General features: G+C 40.0%; 1 protein-coding gene across 1 annotated transcript in view; it reads right to left on the reverse strand.

The window, feature by feature from the left end:
- Nucleotides 1-18227: 18227 nt before the first annotated feature.
- Nucleotides 18228-20773, reverse strand: part of LOC101121518 (cytochrome c oxidase subunit 7B2, mitochondrial) — a 143800-nt gene continuing 141254 nt past the window's right edge. The window contains exon 3 of the mRNA XM_004009806.6: nt 18228-18644. Coding sequence (XP_004009855.2) covers nt 18346-18585 — 240 coding nt within the window. The 5' untranslated portion in view covers nt 18586-18644 and the 3' untranslated portion in view covers nt 18228-18345. The remainder of the gene's footprint in view (nt 18645-20773) is intronic.

Here is a 20773-nt window from a genome sequence, read left to right on the forward strand (position 1 = left end):
TTTTCCAGTAGTCATGTATGGATGAGAGAATTGGACCATAAAGAAGGCTGAGCACCAAAGAATCTACACTTTCGAGCTGTGGTGCTGGAGAAGACTTTTGAGAGTCTCTTGGACAGCAAGGAGATCAGACCAGTCAATCCTAAGGAAATCAACCCTGAGTATTCACTGGAAGGACTGATGCTGAAGTTGAAGCTCCAATACTTTGGCCACATGATGTGGTGAGCCAACTCATTGGAAAAGACCCGGTTGCTGGGAAAGTTTGAAGACAAAAGGGGAAAAGGGTGGTGGAGAATGAGATAGTTGGATGGCATCACCTACTCAATGGACTTGAATTTGATCAAACTCTGGGAGATAAGGAAGGACAGGGAAGCCTGGCATGTTGCAGTCTATGGGGTAGCAAAGAGTCAGACACAGCTTAGTGGCTGTACAACAACAACATAATTATGTGACATAATTAAAGACAAAGCAAATAATCTTGCTTAAAATTTTTATGTAATATAGCAGAATAATTGTGTAAAATATAAAATTCCTCTTTGCCCAGTTCTCTTGGAAACTGCCTTTTAAAGGCTACTAATAGCATTTTTTTTTTAATTTTACAGAAGCGAAAAGTGAAAGTATTAGTCACTCAGTCCTTCCAACTCTGCGATCCCATGGACTGTAGCCTGCCAGACTCCTCTATCCATGAGACTCTCCAGGCAAATATTACTGGAGTGGGATGCCATTTCCTTCTCCAGGGGATCTTCCTGACCCAGAGATCAAACAGAGTTCTCCCGCATTGCAGGCAGACACTTTACCGTCTGAGCTACCCGGTTTCTTCATTTGTCAGGTAATAACTCAAAAATTGAACACTGAAGTTGGATAATATTTAGCAGATAAAGAAACTCTATTTTTTCCTGTTAGTTTGATTCTTTAATTAGTCAAGTTGTAATGCTGTTTGTCCCAACATAGTAAAGCTAAATTATTATTATTTTTTAATTTATGGAATAATTATCATGCTCAACAAATCATTCTATGTTGTCAGATTAGGAAAGTAACAAATTTATTCGTATTTAAGTTATAATAAAAGAGTACGTCAAGACTGCTTATTTAACTGATATGCCAAGTACATCATGAGAAACGCTGGGCTGGAAGAAATACAAGCCGGGATCAAGAGAAATATGATAACCTGGGAGAAATATCAATAACCTCAGAGATGCAGTTGACACCACCCTTATGGCAGAAAGTGAAGAGGAGCTAAAAAGCCTTTTGATGAAAGTGAAAGTGGAGAGTGAAAAAGTTGGCTTAAAGCTCAACATTCAGAAAACAAAGACCATGGCATCCGCTCCCATCACTTCATGAAAAATAGATGGGGAAACAGAGGAAACAGTGGCTGACTATTTTGAGGGGCTCCAAAATCACTGCAGATGGTTATTTCAGTCCTGAAATTAAAAGACACTTACTCCTTGGAGGGAAAGTTATGACCAACCTAGATAGCATATTCAAAAGCAGAGACATTACTTTGCCAACCAAGGTCCGTGTAGTCAAGGCTATGGTTTTTCCAGTGGTCATGTATGGATGTGAGTGTTGGACTGTGAAGAAGGCTGAGTGCCAAAGAATTGATGCTTTTGAACTGTGGTGTTGGAGAAGACTCTTGAGAGTCCCTTGGACTGCAAGGAGATCCAATCAGTCCATCTTTAAGGAGATTAGCCCTGGGTGTTCATTGGAAGGACTGATCAGTTTCAGCTGAAGCTGAAACTCCAATACTTTGGCCATTTCATGCGAAGAGTTGACTCATTGGAAAAGACCCTGATGCTGGGAGGGACTGGGGGCAGGAGGAGAAGGGGACAACAGAGGATGAGATGGCTGGATGGCATCACTGATTTGATGGACATGAGTTTGGGTGAACTCCGGGAGCTGGTGATGGACAGGGAGGCCTGGCGTGCTGCAATTCATGGGGTTGCAACAAGTTGGACATGACTGAGCAACTGAACAGAACTGAACTGACTGTGAAAATACATTGAAGATTAATTTCAATTCATATATGAAGTGTGTAGCTTGTTACTTGTAATTATAAGTAACTTTTAAAAAATAAGTGTACAGTCAGTGGGCTTCCCTGGTGGTTCAGAGGTAAGGAATTCACCTGCAGTGCAGAAGATGCAGGAGATGCAGGTTCAATCCCTGGGTCAGGAACACCCTCTGGAGAAAGGCATGACAACCCACTCCAGGATTCTTGCTGGGAAAATCCCATAGACAGAAGAGCCTGGCAGGCTACTGTAATCATGGTCGCAAAAAGTCAAACATAACTGAAGCAACTGGGTATTCACTTACAGTCAGAAGCCATTCTATTCCACTGGGGATAACAGCTTTTAGTCCTTTTCAGTATCATTACAGAGTAATTTTTAGAGCTATCGGAACAACATTTTCTTGATATCACAATTTAGAGAGTGCATGAAGTAAACAAACTTTGGCAGGATGTCATATAATCCTAGCCAGCATTCTCATTAAGTGATGTAAAAATTAAAATGTCTTTATTGCTAAAGTCCAAAGAGTTAAAAACTCAGATTCACAAATTATTTAGTAGGTAGGGGAGGTAGATATATAAAGAAAAAGAAAGAAATTGGTGTGGATTTAAGGTTTTCCTACCGTATGCCTTTTACACATATTAACATGTGAATTTACTTCACTGAGATAAAAAGGTGTGTGGTCAAAGGTGTTGCACTGGAAATTGTAACATAACTGAAAGCCTATCTTAACCTAAAGTAAGCAAAAAAAAATTTAAATGTCGGTCTTTAATATACATGCTGCTGCTTCTTCTAAGTTGCTTCAGACATGTCCAACTCTGTGTGACCCCATAGACAGCAGCCCACCAGGCTCCTCTGTCCTTGGGATTCTCCAGGCAAGAATACTGGAGTGGGTTTCCATGTCCTTCTCCATATTATACAGCTTATGAATGTTTAGTTATTTCCTTTAAAAGTTTGATCATTCTATAATCAATGAAATTGTGTGTGTTTAAAATACTTTTATGAATATCCATGACTTCTTAACTGACTTAACATGCATGTTCCTTTTGCTTTCCTTATTTTTGGAAAAATAAAGTTCTGAATACACCCATAGAAGTTTGTTTTATATCACTCAGCATGTGTTGCAGCAGAGAAAGTTTAAAAGCTGCTTAATTTTAATATTGCTTCCATGGTAATATAGAGGAGTCATATCATATATGTGTTTAATTTAATCAGATTCAGCTTATAGGCTTGGAGACAGAAACAGGAGGACACGAAAATGGAAAGAGGCATGGGGCGAGATTAAAGAGACTGGAACAAAGATACAGAATGACAGACACAAACAAAAACATAGTGAATACAGAGCAGAACAATCCATCTATTGTTCTCTCAGTAAGTCTACATGTTTCTGAGTGATTTTTTGGTGTCACTTTGCTCTCATAAAAGGACATGCCCTCCTACTCTATGGAGGTATATTGTGGAATTATATTTGTCATGTATATGTCTTGGTTAATGTGTGTTACTGTGTATATTCTTTATATAACAGACCACATTAAATGGATACTGAATTTTATGTGCAATTTAAGATACTTTTGAAAATATGATTTTTACCTTATGGGCTTATTTTAGGGCTCACTCTTACAATATGATGAAGTCCCTTCTCCACCCCATTCATATGACCAAAGCTCCAAACAGCAATCTTAAAAATAATTTTTGGGAGATTATTCAAATTTTGAATTAGGAATAATCATTGTATTATTAGAATTAAATCACTGTCAAAACTCTTGACATTCCTATTTGGTCTCTTTCACCTATTTAGTTTCTTTTCACCTTTCATCTCTTAACCATTCATTAAAAGGCTGATATAATCCTCCTTCTCACCCTCATCAATACTTCCATTACACATTTATTCATTTAACCAGTTAAAAATTCATAACTGCTTATTAAGCATTTAGCATAACCCATTAGCAAACAAAACTTGTATATCAGGTATTTTTTTCCTCAGCTTTATAATAAGAAAATTAGGAGTCAGAAGCCAGACAGCTAAGGGGCAGAATTACGCTGTGAATACAGATCTTTCTGAATTGGAAGTCCATACTATTTTAGGAAGTTGCTTTTTATGCAAAAATCTAGAAAGAAAAATATTTAAATAGAGTGACAGAACATTGTTTTCAAAACTGTATTTTTATTTCTGTATTGGTATCACATTTACCATTTAAATGTCCTCATTTATGAAGTAGTTTTAAAACTCTTCCAAATGTATTATCTAATAAAAATATCTGTGTACTTTTTGTTGGTAGTGGTATATTTGTCAGACACCCATCAGTTATGGTTGTGTCTGATTGGAATATCTTTCATTTCAAGAAAATGTGAAATGTTTCCATGGAGATCAGCTTGAGATAGCCCAGTGACGAACTTCTTAGCTGTAATTTCGCATTGGTTTCTATGGTTTCCAGATAGGAGAAGAAAATGAAGTTGCAGATTTTTTTTTTTTGTAATGTAAAAGGTTATTGGCAAATTACAGATAACTGCTCAAATTAATGTACCCTCCCCCCCCCCCACTAAGGAAAGCAACTGCTGTTATTGCAAAACGTGAAAGATTTTATGATGTAGGTCGAACATCTATGCTATTTTCTATGCTTGTAACAAATGAGGAACTAACATGATACTTAAACAATTCTAAATTTAGCAGAAATTTCCCTTAAAAGGGGGAATTTTCTACTGAAATCTGTTTTAACAATGGCTGTTAAGAACTAGCTTGTCATCTCCACTTCATTTTTTCTTACGTCACATCTTTGAAGATGGCACACACTGCATCTGTTACATCAATTAATGATGTGAGTGAAAATTTTAGCACAGAGATATCTCTTTACTTATTGTTTATACTTTTTGGATAGCTTCTGTCATTTCTATTAATTAGTAAATGCTGGACCTCATATTCAGATCACATTAAAGTGGGTGCGTGCACATAAATTAGACTGATCACACACACACACACACACCACCCTTTCAGTCCTGTTCTCTAGCCTGACTCTAACTTACCAATTTTCCCAATAGCTGGCATGCAGCCACTCCAGTTATTTATCAATTTACCATCATCTCAAGGGATGAGATCAGGGTTGTCTTTTCTTAGAAACATGTGAAATTCTAACGGGATAGTAGACCAAAGGCCGAGAGATGTGGGTTCTATCTCTATCTTCAATTTTGGATGACATCCAAACTTAACCAACCCATGGCTAATCACGGATATACATTTATTCAATAGGATACATGACAAGCTTATGTATTCTATAAATTTCAAATAAGAAAAATATTCAATGCTTCAACAACTATAAGAGCATGTAGAAATAGAAAGCTTTAATTATTCTAGCTTATTATTCATACTTGAGCCCAGTATCAAAGTATAGTCTTACTAGCCCAGTTTTTCAAAATAAAGAGAGAATGTGTCAGAATGAAGTTCTCCTCCTTTGATGGCAGCAAGCAAATATATTCAGTAATTTCCAAGTAATATTTTCCTCATAATAATATTTACAAGATGGTGGAGTAGAAGAATGTGTGCTCATATTCTCCTGTGAGAACACAAAAATTGCAACTAGCTGCTGAACAGTCATCAATAGGAAGATGTTGCAACCCACCAAAAAAAGATATCCCATGTCCAAAGACAACAATGAGACAGTAGGAATCACATTAAAAGGACGTTAAAATCAAACCCCATACCCACCAGAGACTCTTGGAGGACACAAACAAAACCTCATACGCACCAAGACCCAGGGGAAAGGAGCAGTAACTCCCACAAAAGACTGAGCCAGACTTGCCTGTAAGTGTTTGAAGGTCTCCTGTGGAGGCGTGGGTCAGCAGTGGCCTGCCACAGCACAGGAGAACTGGCAACAGCAGTCCTAGGAGGTCGGTGTGCTGGCATAAGTCCTTTGGGAGGAGGGCGCCATTAGCCCTACCATAGAGCCTGAAGCGCTATCATAGAGTTGCCAGATGGGAAACTCATAAACTGGAGAACAATTATACTAAAGATGTTGTCACATACCTGGAGTAACAGGCAAGTTGGCTTGGATTATAAAATGAAGCAGAGTAAGGGTTAACAGAGTTTTGCCAAGAGAACACCCTGGTCATAGCAAACCTGCACTTCCAACAACACGAGAGCTGACTCTGCACATGGACATCATCAGATGGTCAATACTGAAATCAGATTGCTTATTATCTTTGCAGCCGAAAATGGAAAAGCTCCATACAGTCAGCAAAAAACAAGACCTGGAGCTGACTGTGGCTCAGATCATGAGCTCCTTGTTGTAAAATTCAGACTTAAACTGAAGAAAGTAGCAAAAACCACTAGGCCATTCAGGTATGATCTATATCGATCACTTACGATCATACAGTGGAGATGACAAATAGATTCAGGGGATTAGATCTGATAGACAGAGTGCCTGAAGAACTATGGACAGAGCTCCATAACATTCTAAAAGAGGCAGTGACCAAAATTATCACAAAGAAAAAGAAATGCAAGAAGGCAAAAATGGTTGTCTGATGAGGCCTTACAAATAACTGAGAAAAAGAAGTGAAAGGCAAAGGAGAAAGGGAAAGATATACCCAACTGAATGCAGCATTTGGGAGATAAGTAAGAAGAGATAAGAAAGCCTTCTTTGGTGAATACTGCAAAGACATAGAGCAAAATAACAGAGTGGAAAAGACTAGACAGAAATAGCAAGGATCTAACAGAAGCAGAAGAGATCAAGAAGTGCAACAATACATAGAACTATACAAAAAGGTCTTAATGACCCAGATAACCACAATGGTGTGGGCATTCACCTAAAGCCAGCCATTCTGGAGTGTGAAATCAAGTGGGCCTTAGGAAGCATTATTATGAACAAAGCTAATGGAAGTGATGGAATTCCAGCTCAGCTATTTCAAATCACAAAAGATGATGCTGTTAAAGTGTTGCACTCATGCCAGCAAATTTGGAAAACTCAGCAGTGGCCACAATACTGGAAAAAGTCAGTTTTCATTCCAATCTCAAAGAAAGGCAATGCCAAAGAATGTGCAAGTGAAAGTGAAAGTCACTCAGTCATGTCTGACTCTGCAACCCCATGGACTGTAGCCTGCCAAGATCTTCTGTCCATGGAATTCTCCATGCAGGAATACTGGAGTGGGTAGTATATCCCTTCTCCAGGAGATCTTCCCCATCCAGGAATTGAACCCATGTCTCCTGTATTGCAGGCAGATTTCTTATCATTTGAGCTACCAGGGAAGCCTAACAATACTGGAGGGGGTAGTATATCCCTTATCCAGGGGATTTTCCCCACCTAGGGTTCAAACTAGGGTCTCCTGCATTGCAGACAGATTCTTTAACAGCTGAGCCACCAAGAATGTTCAATCTACCTTAACAACTGTGCTCATTTTACATGCTAGCAAGATAATGCTCAAAATTCAAGTTAGGTTTCAACAGTAGGTGAACCAAGAACTTCCAGATGTACAAGTTGGATTTAGAACAGGCAGAGAACAAATTGCCAACATCTGTTGGATCATAAGAAAAGCAAAGGAATTCCAGAAAAAGATTAACTTCTCTTTCATTGGCTAAACTAAAGCCTTTAACTGTGTGGATCACAACAAACTCTGGGAAATTCTTAAAGAGATGGTAGTAGCAGTCCACCTTACCTGCCTCCAGAGAAACCTGTATGCAGGTGAAGAAGCAACAGTTAGAACAGACATGGAACAACAGACTGGTTCAATATTGGGAAAGGAGTTTGTTAAGGTTGTATATTTTCACCCTGCTTATTCAACTTCTATGTAGAGTACATCATGTGAAGCACCAGGCTGAATGAATCAGACTGGAATGAAGATTGTCAGGAGAAATATCAAAACCCTCAGATATACAGATGATACCACTCTAATGGCAGAAAGCAGAGATGAACTAAAGAGCATTTTATGAGTGTGAAAGTGAAAATATTAGTCACTCAGTTGTGTCTGACTCTTTGCAACCCCATGGACTGTAGCTTGTCAGTATCCTCTGTCCATGAATTCTCCAGGCAAGAATACTGGCGTGGGCAGCCATTCCTTTCTCCAGGAGATCTTCCCACACCAGGGATCAGACCCAGGTCTACCGTGTTGCAGGCAGATTCTTTACCACCTGAGCCATCAAAGAGGAGAGTGAAAAAGCTGATTTAAAACTCAGCATTAAAAAAACTAAGGTCATGGCATTCAGTTCCATCACTTCATGCAAATAGATGGGGAAAAAATGATAACAGTGGCTGATTTTATTTTGCTGGGTTCCAAAATCACTGTGTATGCTGACTGCAGCCATGAAATTAAAAGATGCTTGCTCCATGGAAGAAAAGCTATGACAAACCTATTAAAAAGCAGAGATATCACTTTGCTGATGAAAGTCCATACAGTCAAACTATGGTTTTCCAGTAGTCATGTATGGATGTGCGAGGTGGACCATAAAGAAGGCTGAGTGCCAAAGAATTGATGTTTTTGAATTGTGGTGCTGGAGAGAACTCCAAGAGTCCCTTGTACAGCAAAGATCAAACCAGTCAATCCTAAAGGAAATCAACCCTGAATGTTCATTGGGAGCCCTGATGTTGAAGCTGAAGCTCCAATACTTTGGCCACCTGATGTGAAGAGCTGACTCATTGGAAAAGACCCTGATGCAGGAAAGATGGAAGGCAATAGGAGAAGAAAGCAGCAGAGGATGAGATGGTTGGATGGCCTCACCGATTCAATGGACGTGAGTTTGAGCAAACTCTGGAAGATAGTGAAGGTCAGGGAAGCCTGGAGTGCTTCAGTCCATGGGGTCTCAAAGAGTTGGACATGACCTAGCGACTGAACAAAAACAGCAACATTTTAATAATATAAATTAATCTTCCAAGAAGTGTATGTGATACTATAAAAAAATACATTGTGGCTGAAAATTTTATAAATGTCTTCAAAAGTTAGTTTTAGGACATGTGAATAATAAAACAGCCTGAATTTGATGTTTTATGTCTGATCAGATTATAATAATCCAGTGGGAAAAGACAGAAATAGCAAAAAATTCAATATTTCAATTTCTTGTATGAGACCAGTGGTCACAAATTTTAATACGACTGAGCGACTTCACTTTCACTTTTCATTTTCATGCATTGGAAAAGAAAATGGCAGCCCACTCCAGTGTTCTTGCCTGGAGAATCCCAGGGACGGGGGAGCCTGGTGGGCTGCCATCTATGGGGTCATGCGGAGTTGGACATGACTGAAGTGACTTAGCAGCAGCAGCAGCAAAGCTTATTTATATGTATGAAAGTGAAAGTGAAGTTACTTAATTGTGTCCAACTCTTTGCAATCCTATGAATGGTAAGCCTACCAGGCTCCTCCATCCATGGGATTTTCCAGGCAGGAACACTGGAGTGGGTTGCCATTTCCTTTTCCAGGGGATCTTCCCGACCTAGGGATTGAACCCAGATCTCCTGTTGACTAAAGTTCGTCTAGTCAAGGCTATGGTTTTTCCAGTAGTCATGTATGGATGTGAGAGTTGGACTGTGAAGAAGGCTGAGTGCCGAAGAATTGATGCTTTTGAACTGTGGTGTTGGAGAAGACTCTTGAGAGTCCCTTGGACTGCAAGGAGATCCAACCAATCCATTTAAAGGAGATCAGCCCTGGGTGTTCACTGGAAGGACTGATGCTAAAGCTGAAACTGCAATAGTTTGGCCACCTCATGCGAAGAGTTGACTCATTGGAAAAGACCCTGATGCTAGGAGGGATTGGGGGCAGGAGGAGAAGGGGACGACAGAGGATGAGATGGCTGGATGGCATCACTGACTCAATGGATGCGAGTCTTAGTGAACTCCTGGAGTTGGTGATGGACAGGGACACCTGGCGTGCTGTGATTCATGGGGTCGCAAAGAGTCGGACATGACTGAGCGACTGAACTGAACTGAACTGAATTCCTGCATTGTAGGCAGACGCTTTAACATCTGAGCCACCAGAGAAGTCCATTTATGTGGACAGACATTCTTTAAAATAAATTTTAAAAATATGTATGCATGTGTATATATCGATATAGATGTGTCTCTGTCTGTATAACTAAATATGCACACTCCACATCCCCACACGTACACATTCCCATTTATGCGTGCCCATACTTATATATGCATACATAAGCCTAAAGAGATAGGCTTTCATTCTCATTTCAAATTAGAAAATATTCAAGGTGAACATAAAGTAATTGCCATTTTAAAATATAGTATCCATTGCATACCTCATGTATTCCTTATACCTGCTTCCTTGTTGATATGTGTGTGTGTTTGTGTTGATACGTTTCGGACACTCAGTCGTGTCTGATTCTTTGTGACCCTATGGACTGTAGTCCACGAGGCTCCTCTGTCCATGGAATTCTCCAAGCAAGAATACTGGATACTGGAGTGTGTTGCCATTTCCTCCTCCACCTTGTTGATATACTCTCTTGATAATGTTTTTCACCCCCATGGTTTTCACAACAATCTGATAACTCCCTATCTTCTCTAGCTCCAGCTTGAGTCCTTCTCTGGAATGTCCAAGCCATACACTTTAAGAAACACTGAGAGACAGTGTAACTTGGAAGTAAAATAACATATTCTAAAGTTTGACTCCAGGTTCCACTGTTTACACATCGTAGGTTTGGGAAAGTCTCATGTCACTTCAAAATCTAGGATTTATAGGTTCATAAGCCATTTGATTGAGGAAGAAAGAATTCAGATCTGGTTCTACAAAATATGTTGGCCCTACCTGAAACCAGACAGCTTCAGCAATATAGTTTAATTACTAATTGTCCCTGAAGAAGGGAAATCTTCTTGGTAGGTAGTACATGAACTAGTACACAGAGCTGTTGCTTAGCTGGAGGTACAAGTGTACACCTGGTCATGGATACCACCTAATGGTTTGGTAAGCTGGTCAGGGAATTAGAAGCAACACTATTGGAAAATTGGTGACAAGTCTGGGAATGGATTATGTAACAGATTTCTCCAAATGAGCACAGACTAGGAAGATATTCAGGTCCCGTATAAATGCTCACCAAAAAAATGCTTATCAGAAGTTTATCTGTCTTAATGCTCAGGTGGACAAGATGATCCCTTCTTGTGGCTATCACACTCAGCCACCCTGTGCTTTCACAGTGGCTCAGAGACAAAGTGGTCATCACAGCAGGTAGGGAGACTGTCTGTGCTCAACAACGTGGACTTGCACTCATCAAGGTTAGTCTGGCTATAGTAACTGCTGAGTGCCTGATCTATCAAATGAATAGACCCACACTGCACCTTTACTGGACACTAATTCCTTAGAGGAAAGGAAGGAGTCAGCTAGCTATCAGTGCTAGGTTGATTTCATTAGACATCTTCATCATGAAACAGGCAACATTTTGTTCTCATTTGAATACACACTTACTAACAATGTAAGTTTACCTCTTCTCCCTGTGACTTTTCTGTGAATACCATCATCCATTAACTTACAAAGTGTCTTACTTAGTATCATGGTATGTAACACAGCACTGGTTCTGACCAAGAAGCTTACTTTACAGCAAATGTAGTATAGTAATGGGTTTATGCTTCTGGGAGTCAGTAATATTACCACGTTTCCCATCACTTATGAAATGGTAATGGGACACTTTTGAAGTGTCAGTGACTGAAACAACTGGGCCACACTATCTTGCCAGCTGAAGTAATGTCTCCCAAGATGCTGGACTTGCTTTAAATAACCAACAAATATACGGTGCTATTTCCCACAGTTGAGATTCACAGGCCTGGAAATCAAGAGGTGGAGATTAGAGTTGCTTTTCCACAATCACCCCTAGCATTACACTAGAGAAGCACTTGTTTCCTGTCCCTGTAACTGTAGAGTTTTGCTGGTCTAGAAGTCTAAGTTTCCAGTAGAGATCACAGCAATGGTTCCACTAAACTGGAAGTTGAGGGTGCCACCCTGCCACAGATAAAGGGTCTTTGTGGTGTCCTCTTTTGAGGATAGGATTAGTGTATTAGTTTTAAGAGAGACAGTTGTATTGTGTTAGGTGAAAGCTTATTTTTGCTACTGTCTTTATTTGAAATACAAGTACTGCCATGAATGGCAAGTTGACAAGTGGTGCATTATCATAGCTTTTTAAATGTCAACTTAGCTAGGATTGAACTTTTTCCAGAATTCCCTCCCGTCTATGGTTTCAGGTTAGGACTGGCTACAAGAGAGAGAGATGCATGAGATAGGGTTAGTAGATGTGAACCAGCATCCATTTTACACTTGGAAGATGGGTGTAGAGCAAATCCTGAATGATGCTGCTGTAAAAGTGCTGCACTCAATATGCCAGCAAATTTGGAAAACTCAGCAGTGGCTGAGCAAAATGGCTGTCTGAGGAGGCCTTACAAATAGTTGTGAAAAGAAGAGAAACGAAAAGAAGAGGAGAAAAGGAAAGATATAAGCATCTGAATGCAGAGTTCCAAAGAATAGCAAGGAGAGATAAAAAAGCCTTCCTCAGCGATCAATGCAAAGAAATAGAAGAAAACAACAGAATGGGAAAGACTAGAGATCTCTTCAAGAAAATCAGAGATACCAAGGGAACATTTCATGCAAAGATGGGCTCGATAAAGGACAGAAATGGTATGGACCTAACAGAAGCAGAAGATATTAAAAAGAGGTGGCAAGAATACACAGAAGAACTGTACAAAAAAGATTTTCATGACAAAGATAATCAAGATGGTGTGATCACTCACCTAGAGCCAGACATCCTGGAATGTCAAGTGGGTCTTAGAAAGCATCACTGCAAACAAAGCTAGTGGAGGTGATGGAATTCCAGTTGAGTTATTTCAAATTCTGAAAGATGATGCTGTCAAAGTGCTGCACTCAATATGCCAGCAAATTTGGAAAACTCAGCAGTGGCCACAGAAATGGAAAAAGTCAGTTTTCATCCCAATACAAAAGAAAGGCAATGCCAAAGAATGCTCAGACTACAGCACAATTGCACTCATCTCACACACTAGTAAAGTAATGCTCAAAATTCTCCAAACCAGGCTCTAGCAATACATGAACCGTGAACTTCAGATGTTTAAGCTGGTTTCAGAAAAGGCAGAGGAACCAGAGATCAAACTGCCAACATCTGCTGGATCATGGAAAAGCAAGAGTTCCAGAAAAACATCTATTTCTGCTTTATTGACTAGGCCAAAGCCTTTGACTGTGTGGATCACAATCAACTGTGGAAAATTCTGAAAGAGATGGGAATACCAGACCACCTGACCTGCCTCTTGAGAAACCTGTATGCGGGTCAGGAAGTAACAGTTAGAACTGGACATGGAACAACAGACTGGTTCCAAATAGGAAAAGGAGTACATCAAGGCTGTATATTGTCACCCTGTTTATTTAAGTTATATGTAGAGTACATCATGAGAAATGCTGGGCTGGAGGAAGCACAAGCTGGAATCAAGATTGCTGGGAGAAATATCAATAACCTCAGATATGCAGATGACACCACCCTTATGGCAGAAAGTGAAGAACTAAAGAGCCTCTTGATGAAAGTTTAAGAGGAGAGTGAAAAAGTTGGCTTAAAGCTCAACATTCAGAAAATGAAGATCATGGCATCCAGTCCCATCACTTCATGGGAAATTGATGGGGAAACAGTGGAAACAGTAGATGACTTTATTTGGGGGGGCTCCACAATCACTGCAGATAGTGATTTCAGCCATGAAATTAAAAGACGCTTACTCCTTGGAAGGAAAGTTATGACCAACCTAGATAGTATATTAAAAAGCAGAAACATCACTTTGCCAACAAAGTTCCATCTAGTCAAGGCTATGGTTTTTCCAGTGGTCATGTATGGATGTGAGAGTTGGACTATAAAGAAAGCTGAGCGCCAAAGAATTGATGCTTTTCAACTGTGGTTTTGGAGAACTCTTGAGAGTCCCTTGGACTGCAAGGAGATCCAACCAGTCCATCCTAAAGGAAACAAGTCCTGAGTATTCACTGGAGGCACTGATGTTGAAGCTAAAACTCCAATACTTTGGCCACCTGCTGCAAAGAGCTGACACATTTGAAAAGACCCTGATCTGGGAAAGATTGAGGGTAGTAGGAAACTGGTCGACAGAGGATGAGATGGTTGGATGGCATTACCGACTCAATGGATATGAGTTTGGGTGGACCCTGGGAGTTGGTGATGGACAGGGAGGCCTGGTGTGCTGTGGTTCATGGGGTTGCAGAGTCGGACACGACTGAGCGACTGAACTGAAGTGGCCCTGCACTGTGGCAGCTTGCGTATGCTGTTACTGATCTTCTGGCTTGATTGATAAGAAACAGCACCTGGGCCTGTAACTGCTTAAACACCTGCCTGTTTTTCTCCAGCTCTTTGAGTCCTGGGCCAGGTAATGTGCAGTTCCACTGTGAAGGGCTCTAGCTTCTCCCATAAGGCATCCTTCTCATTTCAATTAAGAGACAGTAAGAAAGAGGCACAGTTTCCAGTTTATAACCATGGTTCCAGTGCATCCTTCTCAATTCCTGTTGGCCCCAGCACTCCCTTAATTGATGTTTAGCTTTCCTCCTTTACTGAGAACTTGTTGAGTACCAAAGACAACAGCCTTGTAAAAATTTCTCTTCTAGCTCTAGAGTCTATACTATTCACACTGCTTCTGTCTCTCTGATTCAATCCTGATATAATCATTAATAGTGTGAAGACTATACAAAACTTTCTACATACGATTAAGGTAAATGATAGAAAAATGGCAAAAAGGAACATATAGAAAGTTTATATACACAAAAAAATCCCAAACACAAAAAGCTAACACAAGATGTTTGACCTCATCAATTATCAGGAAAACATAAAGTATGAGCTATGATTTCATGCTCATCAAAGTAGAAAATATTAAAATGTATGAAAACTCTAAGAGTGAGTTTGGATGCGAAACAAGAAGTTGTATGTATCATTGCTTAGAATGTAAACTAACCACTTTGGGGTTACATTAGTTTACATTAACTTAGTAATACTAACAAAACTGAAAATGGGCATTCCTTAAAGATCTATAAGCAACACACCTCGGAAAGATTCTAGAAAACCCTCAAATAGTAATAATGGGGAAGAATGTGTCCTTTATCCAGAGAATAATGATACTAATATGTATTTGAGCTTGAGGAACAGTACACTTACCTTGGAGTTGATCATCCAGGAGTAGGAGGTGGTCTAGTCACTCTAGTAAGAGGTAGGAAGTCTCTCATAAGATAGTTTCAGTGATGCTTGCCTTGAGGCAATCATGCCCTTGTAAATTTCCCTCCCCTTCTGCATGGCCTTGATTTAGTGTTTCACTTCTAATAAACAAAATATGGTGCAGGTGATGGAATGTTACTTGAAGATTAGGTTACAAAAAGACTGAAGCTTCTGTCCTGGACACCCTCTCTTATTCTGTTACATTGTAAGCTCTATGGAGACCAACATGACAAGAAACTGATGTGTCCAGCCACAGTCCAGTCAGGCCCTCAGACCAGTCAACAGCCATATGAGTGAATTTGGATATGGATCCTCCCTCAGTTGTGTCTTAAAATAATAGCAGCCTTGTCTGATACTTTGAAGAAGTCTAGGATCCTGGACCTGGGATATCCAGCTAGGTCATACCCAGATTCTTGACCCACAGCAACTGTGAGATAAAAAATGTTAGTCGTTTCAAATCACTAAATTTTAAAGTACTTTGTAAAGTAGCAACAGATACTAATAAAATCTCCAGTAATCACTGCAAACCCACAGTGGTAAACAAATGCATTATTTTCAGACTAAGAAGGACTTTGAATTATCTCAAATCAGTCATTAATTCAACCAGTAATTACTGAAGACCTAATTTATCAGGCCCTGTTGTAGGGTTAAAGTTATGAAAAAAAAAACAAGTTCCTAACCTATGCTTTTATGGAGTTTTATACACAGACAACAACACAAGAGAAGACTCTACACATGGACATCACCAGATGGTCAACACCGAAATCAGATTGATTATATTCTTTGCAGCCAAAGATGGAGAAGCTAAGAAAAAACAAGACCAGGAGCTGACTGTGGCTCAGATCATGAACTCCTTATTGCCAAATTCAGACTTAAATTGAAGGAAGTAGGGAAAACCACTAGACCATTCAGGTACAACCTGAATCAAATACCTTATGACTATACAGTGGAAGTGAGAAATAGTTTTAAGGGCCTAGATCTGATAGATAGAGTGCCTAATGAACTATGGATGGAGGTTCGTGACACTGTGCAGGAGACAGGGATCAAGACCATCCCCATGGAAAAGAAATGCAAAAAAGCAAAATGGCTGTCTGAGGAGGCCTTACAAATAGCTGTGAAAAGAAGAGAAGCAAAAAGCAAAGGAGAAAAGGAAAGATATAAGCATCTGAATGCACAGTTCCAAAGAATAGCAAGGAGAGATAAGAAAGCCTTCCTCAGTGATCAATGCAAAGAAATAGAGGGAAACAACAGAATGGGAAAGACTAGAGATCTCTTCAAGAAAATTAGAGACACCAAGGGAACAAACAAACACACTAGTATTTAGTTACATTTATGACTAGCATATTCAAAAGCAGAGATATTACTTTGCCAACAAAGGTCCATCTACTCAAGGCTATGGTTTTTCCAGTGGTCATGTATGGATGTGAGAGTTGGACTGTGAAGAAAGCTGAGCACCAAAGAATTGATGCTTTTGAACTGTGGTGTTGGAGACGATTCTTGAGAGTCCTTTGGACTGCAAGGAGATCCAATCAGTCCATTCTGAAGGAGATCAGCCCTGGGATTTCTTTGAAGGCAATGATGCTGAAGCTGAAACTCCAGTACTCTGGCCACCTCATGCGAAGAGTTGACTCATTGGAAAAGACTCTGATGCTGGGAGGGATTGGGGGCAGGAGGAGAAGATTATGACAGAGGATGATAGATGGCTGGATGGCATCACTGACTCGATGGACGGGAGTCTGAGTGAACTCCAGTAGTTGGTGATGGACAGGGAGGCCTGGCGTGCTGCAATTCATGGAATTGCAAAGAGTCGGACACGACTGAGCAACTGAACTGATCTGAACTGATAAACAGACAATTAATAATAAAATACATCCTATGTGTCAGATGATGAAAATCCTATAGAGAAAAATAAAGCAAGTAGACAGACATAAACAAAGCCTGGTCTAAGCAGGGTTTGCAATTTTCAAAAGTGTAGTCAGAGACCTTCTCTGAAAAGACAGTATGCAAACAAAATCAAGAAAATGTGTGATGGAGTGAGTCATACAGGGTCTGGAGGAAATGTGTTCCAGGAAGAGACAAGAGCAAATGTAGACGTCTTGATGCAGAAGTGAAACTGAGCAGTGCAGCATCGAAGGGTTCTGGGCACTCTGGAGGGAAGGGGGGAGCTGCAGGGTTTTGAAGAAAGGAGTAATATCACTGTGTTCTGATTTGTCACTCAGTCATGTCCGACTCTTTGTGGCCCCATGGACTGCAGCCTGCCAGGCTCCTCCATCCATGGGGATTCTCCAGGCAAGAATATTGGAGTGGGTTGCTATGCCCTCCCCCAGATATTCTTGACCCGGGGATTGAACCCAGGTCTCCTGAATTGCAGACAGAGTCTTTACTGTCTGAGCCACCACAGAAGCCCAACTAGACTAATGTTTTAAAATGATAATTCTTGCTGTTGTCCTTAAAACAGTGTGTGACTGGGTTGGGGGGGGGGGGGGGCAGGGCAGGCTTGGGGGTCATCAAGTGTAAAGAAAAGGAGACAGGCTAGGAAGTTTTTATAATAATCCCAATGAAAGTATGTTTGTTCAGATCAGGGAAGGAAAAATGGTCAATTATGAATTGTTTTAAAGTAAGATTTAATAGGATTTGCCAGACAATTAAATTTGTAAAGTGTATGTGTGTGCTCAGATGCTCATTTACATCCTACTCTTTTCCGACCCTGTGGACTGTAGCCCAGCAGGCTTCTCTGTCCATGATATTCTTCCAGCAAGAATATGGGAGTGGGTTGCTATTTCTCCCTCCAGGGATCTTCCAGATTCAGGGATGAAACCCAAGTCTCCTGCAGCTCCTGGATTTGGCAGGGAGATTCTTTACCACTAGTGCCACCTGGGAAGCCCCTTTGTAAAGTACCTATGTATGTATATCTGCTGAAGGATATGTAAATTATTAAACCAGAAAAGTACATGTTTAATTAATTCCACTTTCAAATATTTATTCTTCATGATGCCCTGGAATCTATATATACCACTACTGCCTCGCATTCACGCACAATAATGACTATTTTCAATGACTTTTCAACAGTTTCACATGCATTTTATTTCTTCAATTATGCTATATTTTAATGAGCAGCAGAGTGCTTAAAGAACAAGTTGACCTTGAAACAATTCTGTTTTACAGTAACTGTGATGGCTACTCTTCATTCCACTCTTGTGGGGTGACTCTGCCAACAGGGGAACGGCCCCACTGTATGCCAATCTGTGTGACTAGAAATACCCATGTAACAAGACAGAAAGAGGTTCCAGTGACTAGTAGGATATCACCGTATTTGTCATGAAAATCTGGTGAGTGTTTTGAGTGACTCTGTCTAATTTGTTGAATCCTTCGGATCCTGACACTACTTAGTGCATTTCTGACCAAGGGAAACATCATGAAGGTAGGACGGAATTGAAGTTGATTGAAGCTGCCGGTTTATTTCCTTCCGAAGAAACCTGCAAAAACAAAAAATGGACAATGACATCTGACCTACATTTAGTTCTTCCCAGTTTGAAGGTTTTACCCACACTATCTCCTGCAGTGTGTTCAGGGAGCTGAGTTTTGATATCATGATGTCTGGATCTGAGTCTTAGCTCTGACACTGACCAGCCATATGAACTTGAGCAGTTCATATAGTTCTTTTTGCCTTAATTTCTTCAATGGCAAACTGAGACAAAAATGTCTAGCTGATAAAATGGCTTAGATTTCCAACATGCCACACTAGTCCAATGACCTGCCTATTTCTATAGTAAAACTCTAGTTTCAGTCAGAATTACAAGGCATTCACAAGTATGTCATATCTCATTTTTTTCTTGCTCCTTTCCTCTCTTCTAAACCTCCTCCTCATTTCTTCACCTCTACCTGTAATTCTTGCCTTGCACTTTCCTACAGGGCAACTTCTATTTACCTTTAAATCCTGGTCTAAAAGCCATCGCTTCTATGAAGTCTTCTTGAAACCCCTCTAGGCTGAATAAGCCCCTCTTCTCTGGGCTTCTACACGTCTTACAACCCTTCTTTCATACCATCTGGCATGATGCATTGGTTTAATCATTTTAAAAAACAAACTGAATCAATATAGTGAAGATGAGCATACTTACCCAAAACAGTCTATAGATTCAATGCAATCCCTATCAAGCTACCAACAGTATTTCTCACAGAGCTAGAACAAATTATTTCACAATTTGTATGGAAATACAAAAACCCTCAAATAGCCAAAACAATCTTGAGAAAGAAGAATGGAACTGGAGGAATCAGCTTGCCAGACTTCAGGCTCTACTACAAAGCCACAGTCATCAAGACAGTATGGTACTGGCACAAAGACAGAAATATAGATCAATGGAACAAAACAGAAAGCCCAGAGATAAATCCACACACCTATGGACACGTTATCTTTGACAAAGGAGGCAAGAATATACAATGGATTAAAGACAATCTCTTTAACAAGTGGTGCTGGGAAAACTGGTCAACCACTTGTAAAAGAATGAAACTAAAACACTTTCTAATACCATACACAAAAATAAACTCAAAATGAATTAAAGATCTAAACATAAGACCAGAAACTATAAAACTCCTAGAGGAGAACATAGGCAAAACACTCTCCAACATAAATCACAGCAGGATCCTCTATGATCCACCTCCCAGAATACTGGAAATGAAAGCAAAAATAAATGAATAGGACCTAATTAAACTTAAAAGCTTCTGCACAACAAAGAAAACTATAAGCAAGGTGAAAAGACAACCTTCTGAATGGGAGAAAATAATAGCAAATGAAGCAACTGACAAACAACTAATCTCAAAAATATACAAGCAACTCCTGCAGCTCAATTCCAGAAAAATAAACGACCCAATCAAAAAATGGGCCAAATAACTAAACAGACATTTCTCCAAAGAAGACATACAGATGGCTAACAAACACATGAAAAGATGCTCAACATCACTCATTATTAGAGAAATGCAAATCAAAACCACAATGAGGTATCATTTCATGCCAGTCAGAATGTCTGCTATCCAAAAGTCTACAAGCAATAAATGCTGGAGAGGGTGTGAAGGAAAGGGAACCCTCTTACACTGTTGGTGGGAATGCAAACTAATACAGCCACTATGGAGAACAGTGTGGAGATTCCTTAAAAAACTGGAAACAGAACTGCCTTATGACCCAGCAATCCCACTGCTGGGCATACACATCGAGGAAACCAGAATTGAAAGAGACACGTGTACCCCAATGTTCATCGCAGCACTGTTTATAATAGCCAGGACACGGAAGCAACCTAGATGCCCATCAGCAGATGAATGGATAAGAAAGCTGTGGTACATATACACAATGGAGTATTACTCAGCCATTAAAAAGAATACATTCGAATCAGTTCTAATGAGGTGGATGAAACTGGAGCCTATTATACAGAGTGAAATAAGGCAGAAAGAAAAACACCAACAGAGTATACTAACACATATATATGGAATTTAGAAATATGGTAATGATAACCCTGTATGCGAGACAGCAAAAGAGACACAGATGTATAGAACAGTTTTTTGGACTCTGTGGGAGAGGGAGAGGATGGGATGATTTGGGAGAATGGCACTGAAA

This window comes from Ovis aries, chromosome 6 (genome assembly GCF_016772045.2).
Source record: "Ovis aries strain OAR_USU_Benz2616 breed Rambouillet chromosome 6, ARS-UI_Ramb_v3.0, whole genome shotgun sequence".
NCBI lineage: Eukaryota > Metazoa > Chordata > Mammalia > Artiodactyla > Bovidae > Ovis > Ovis aries.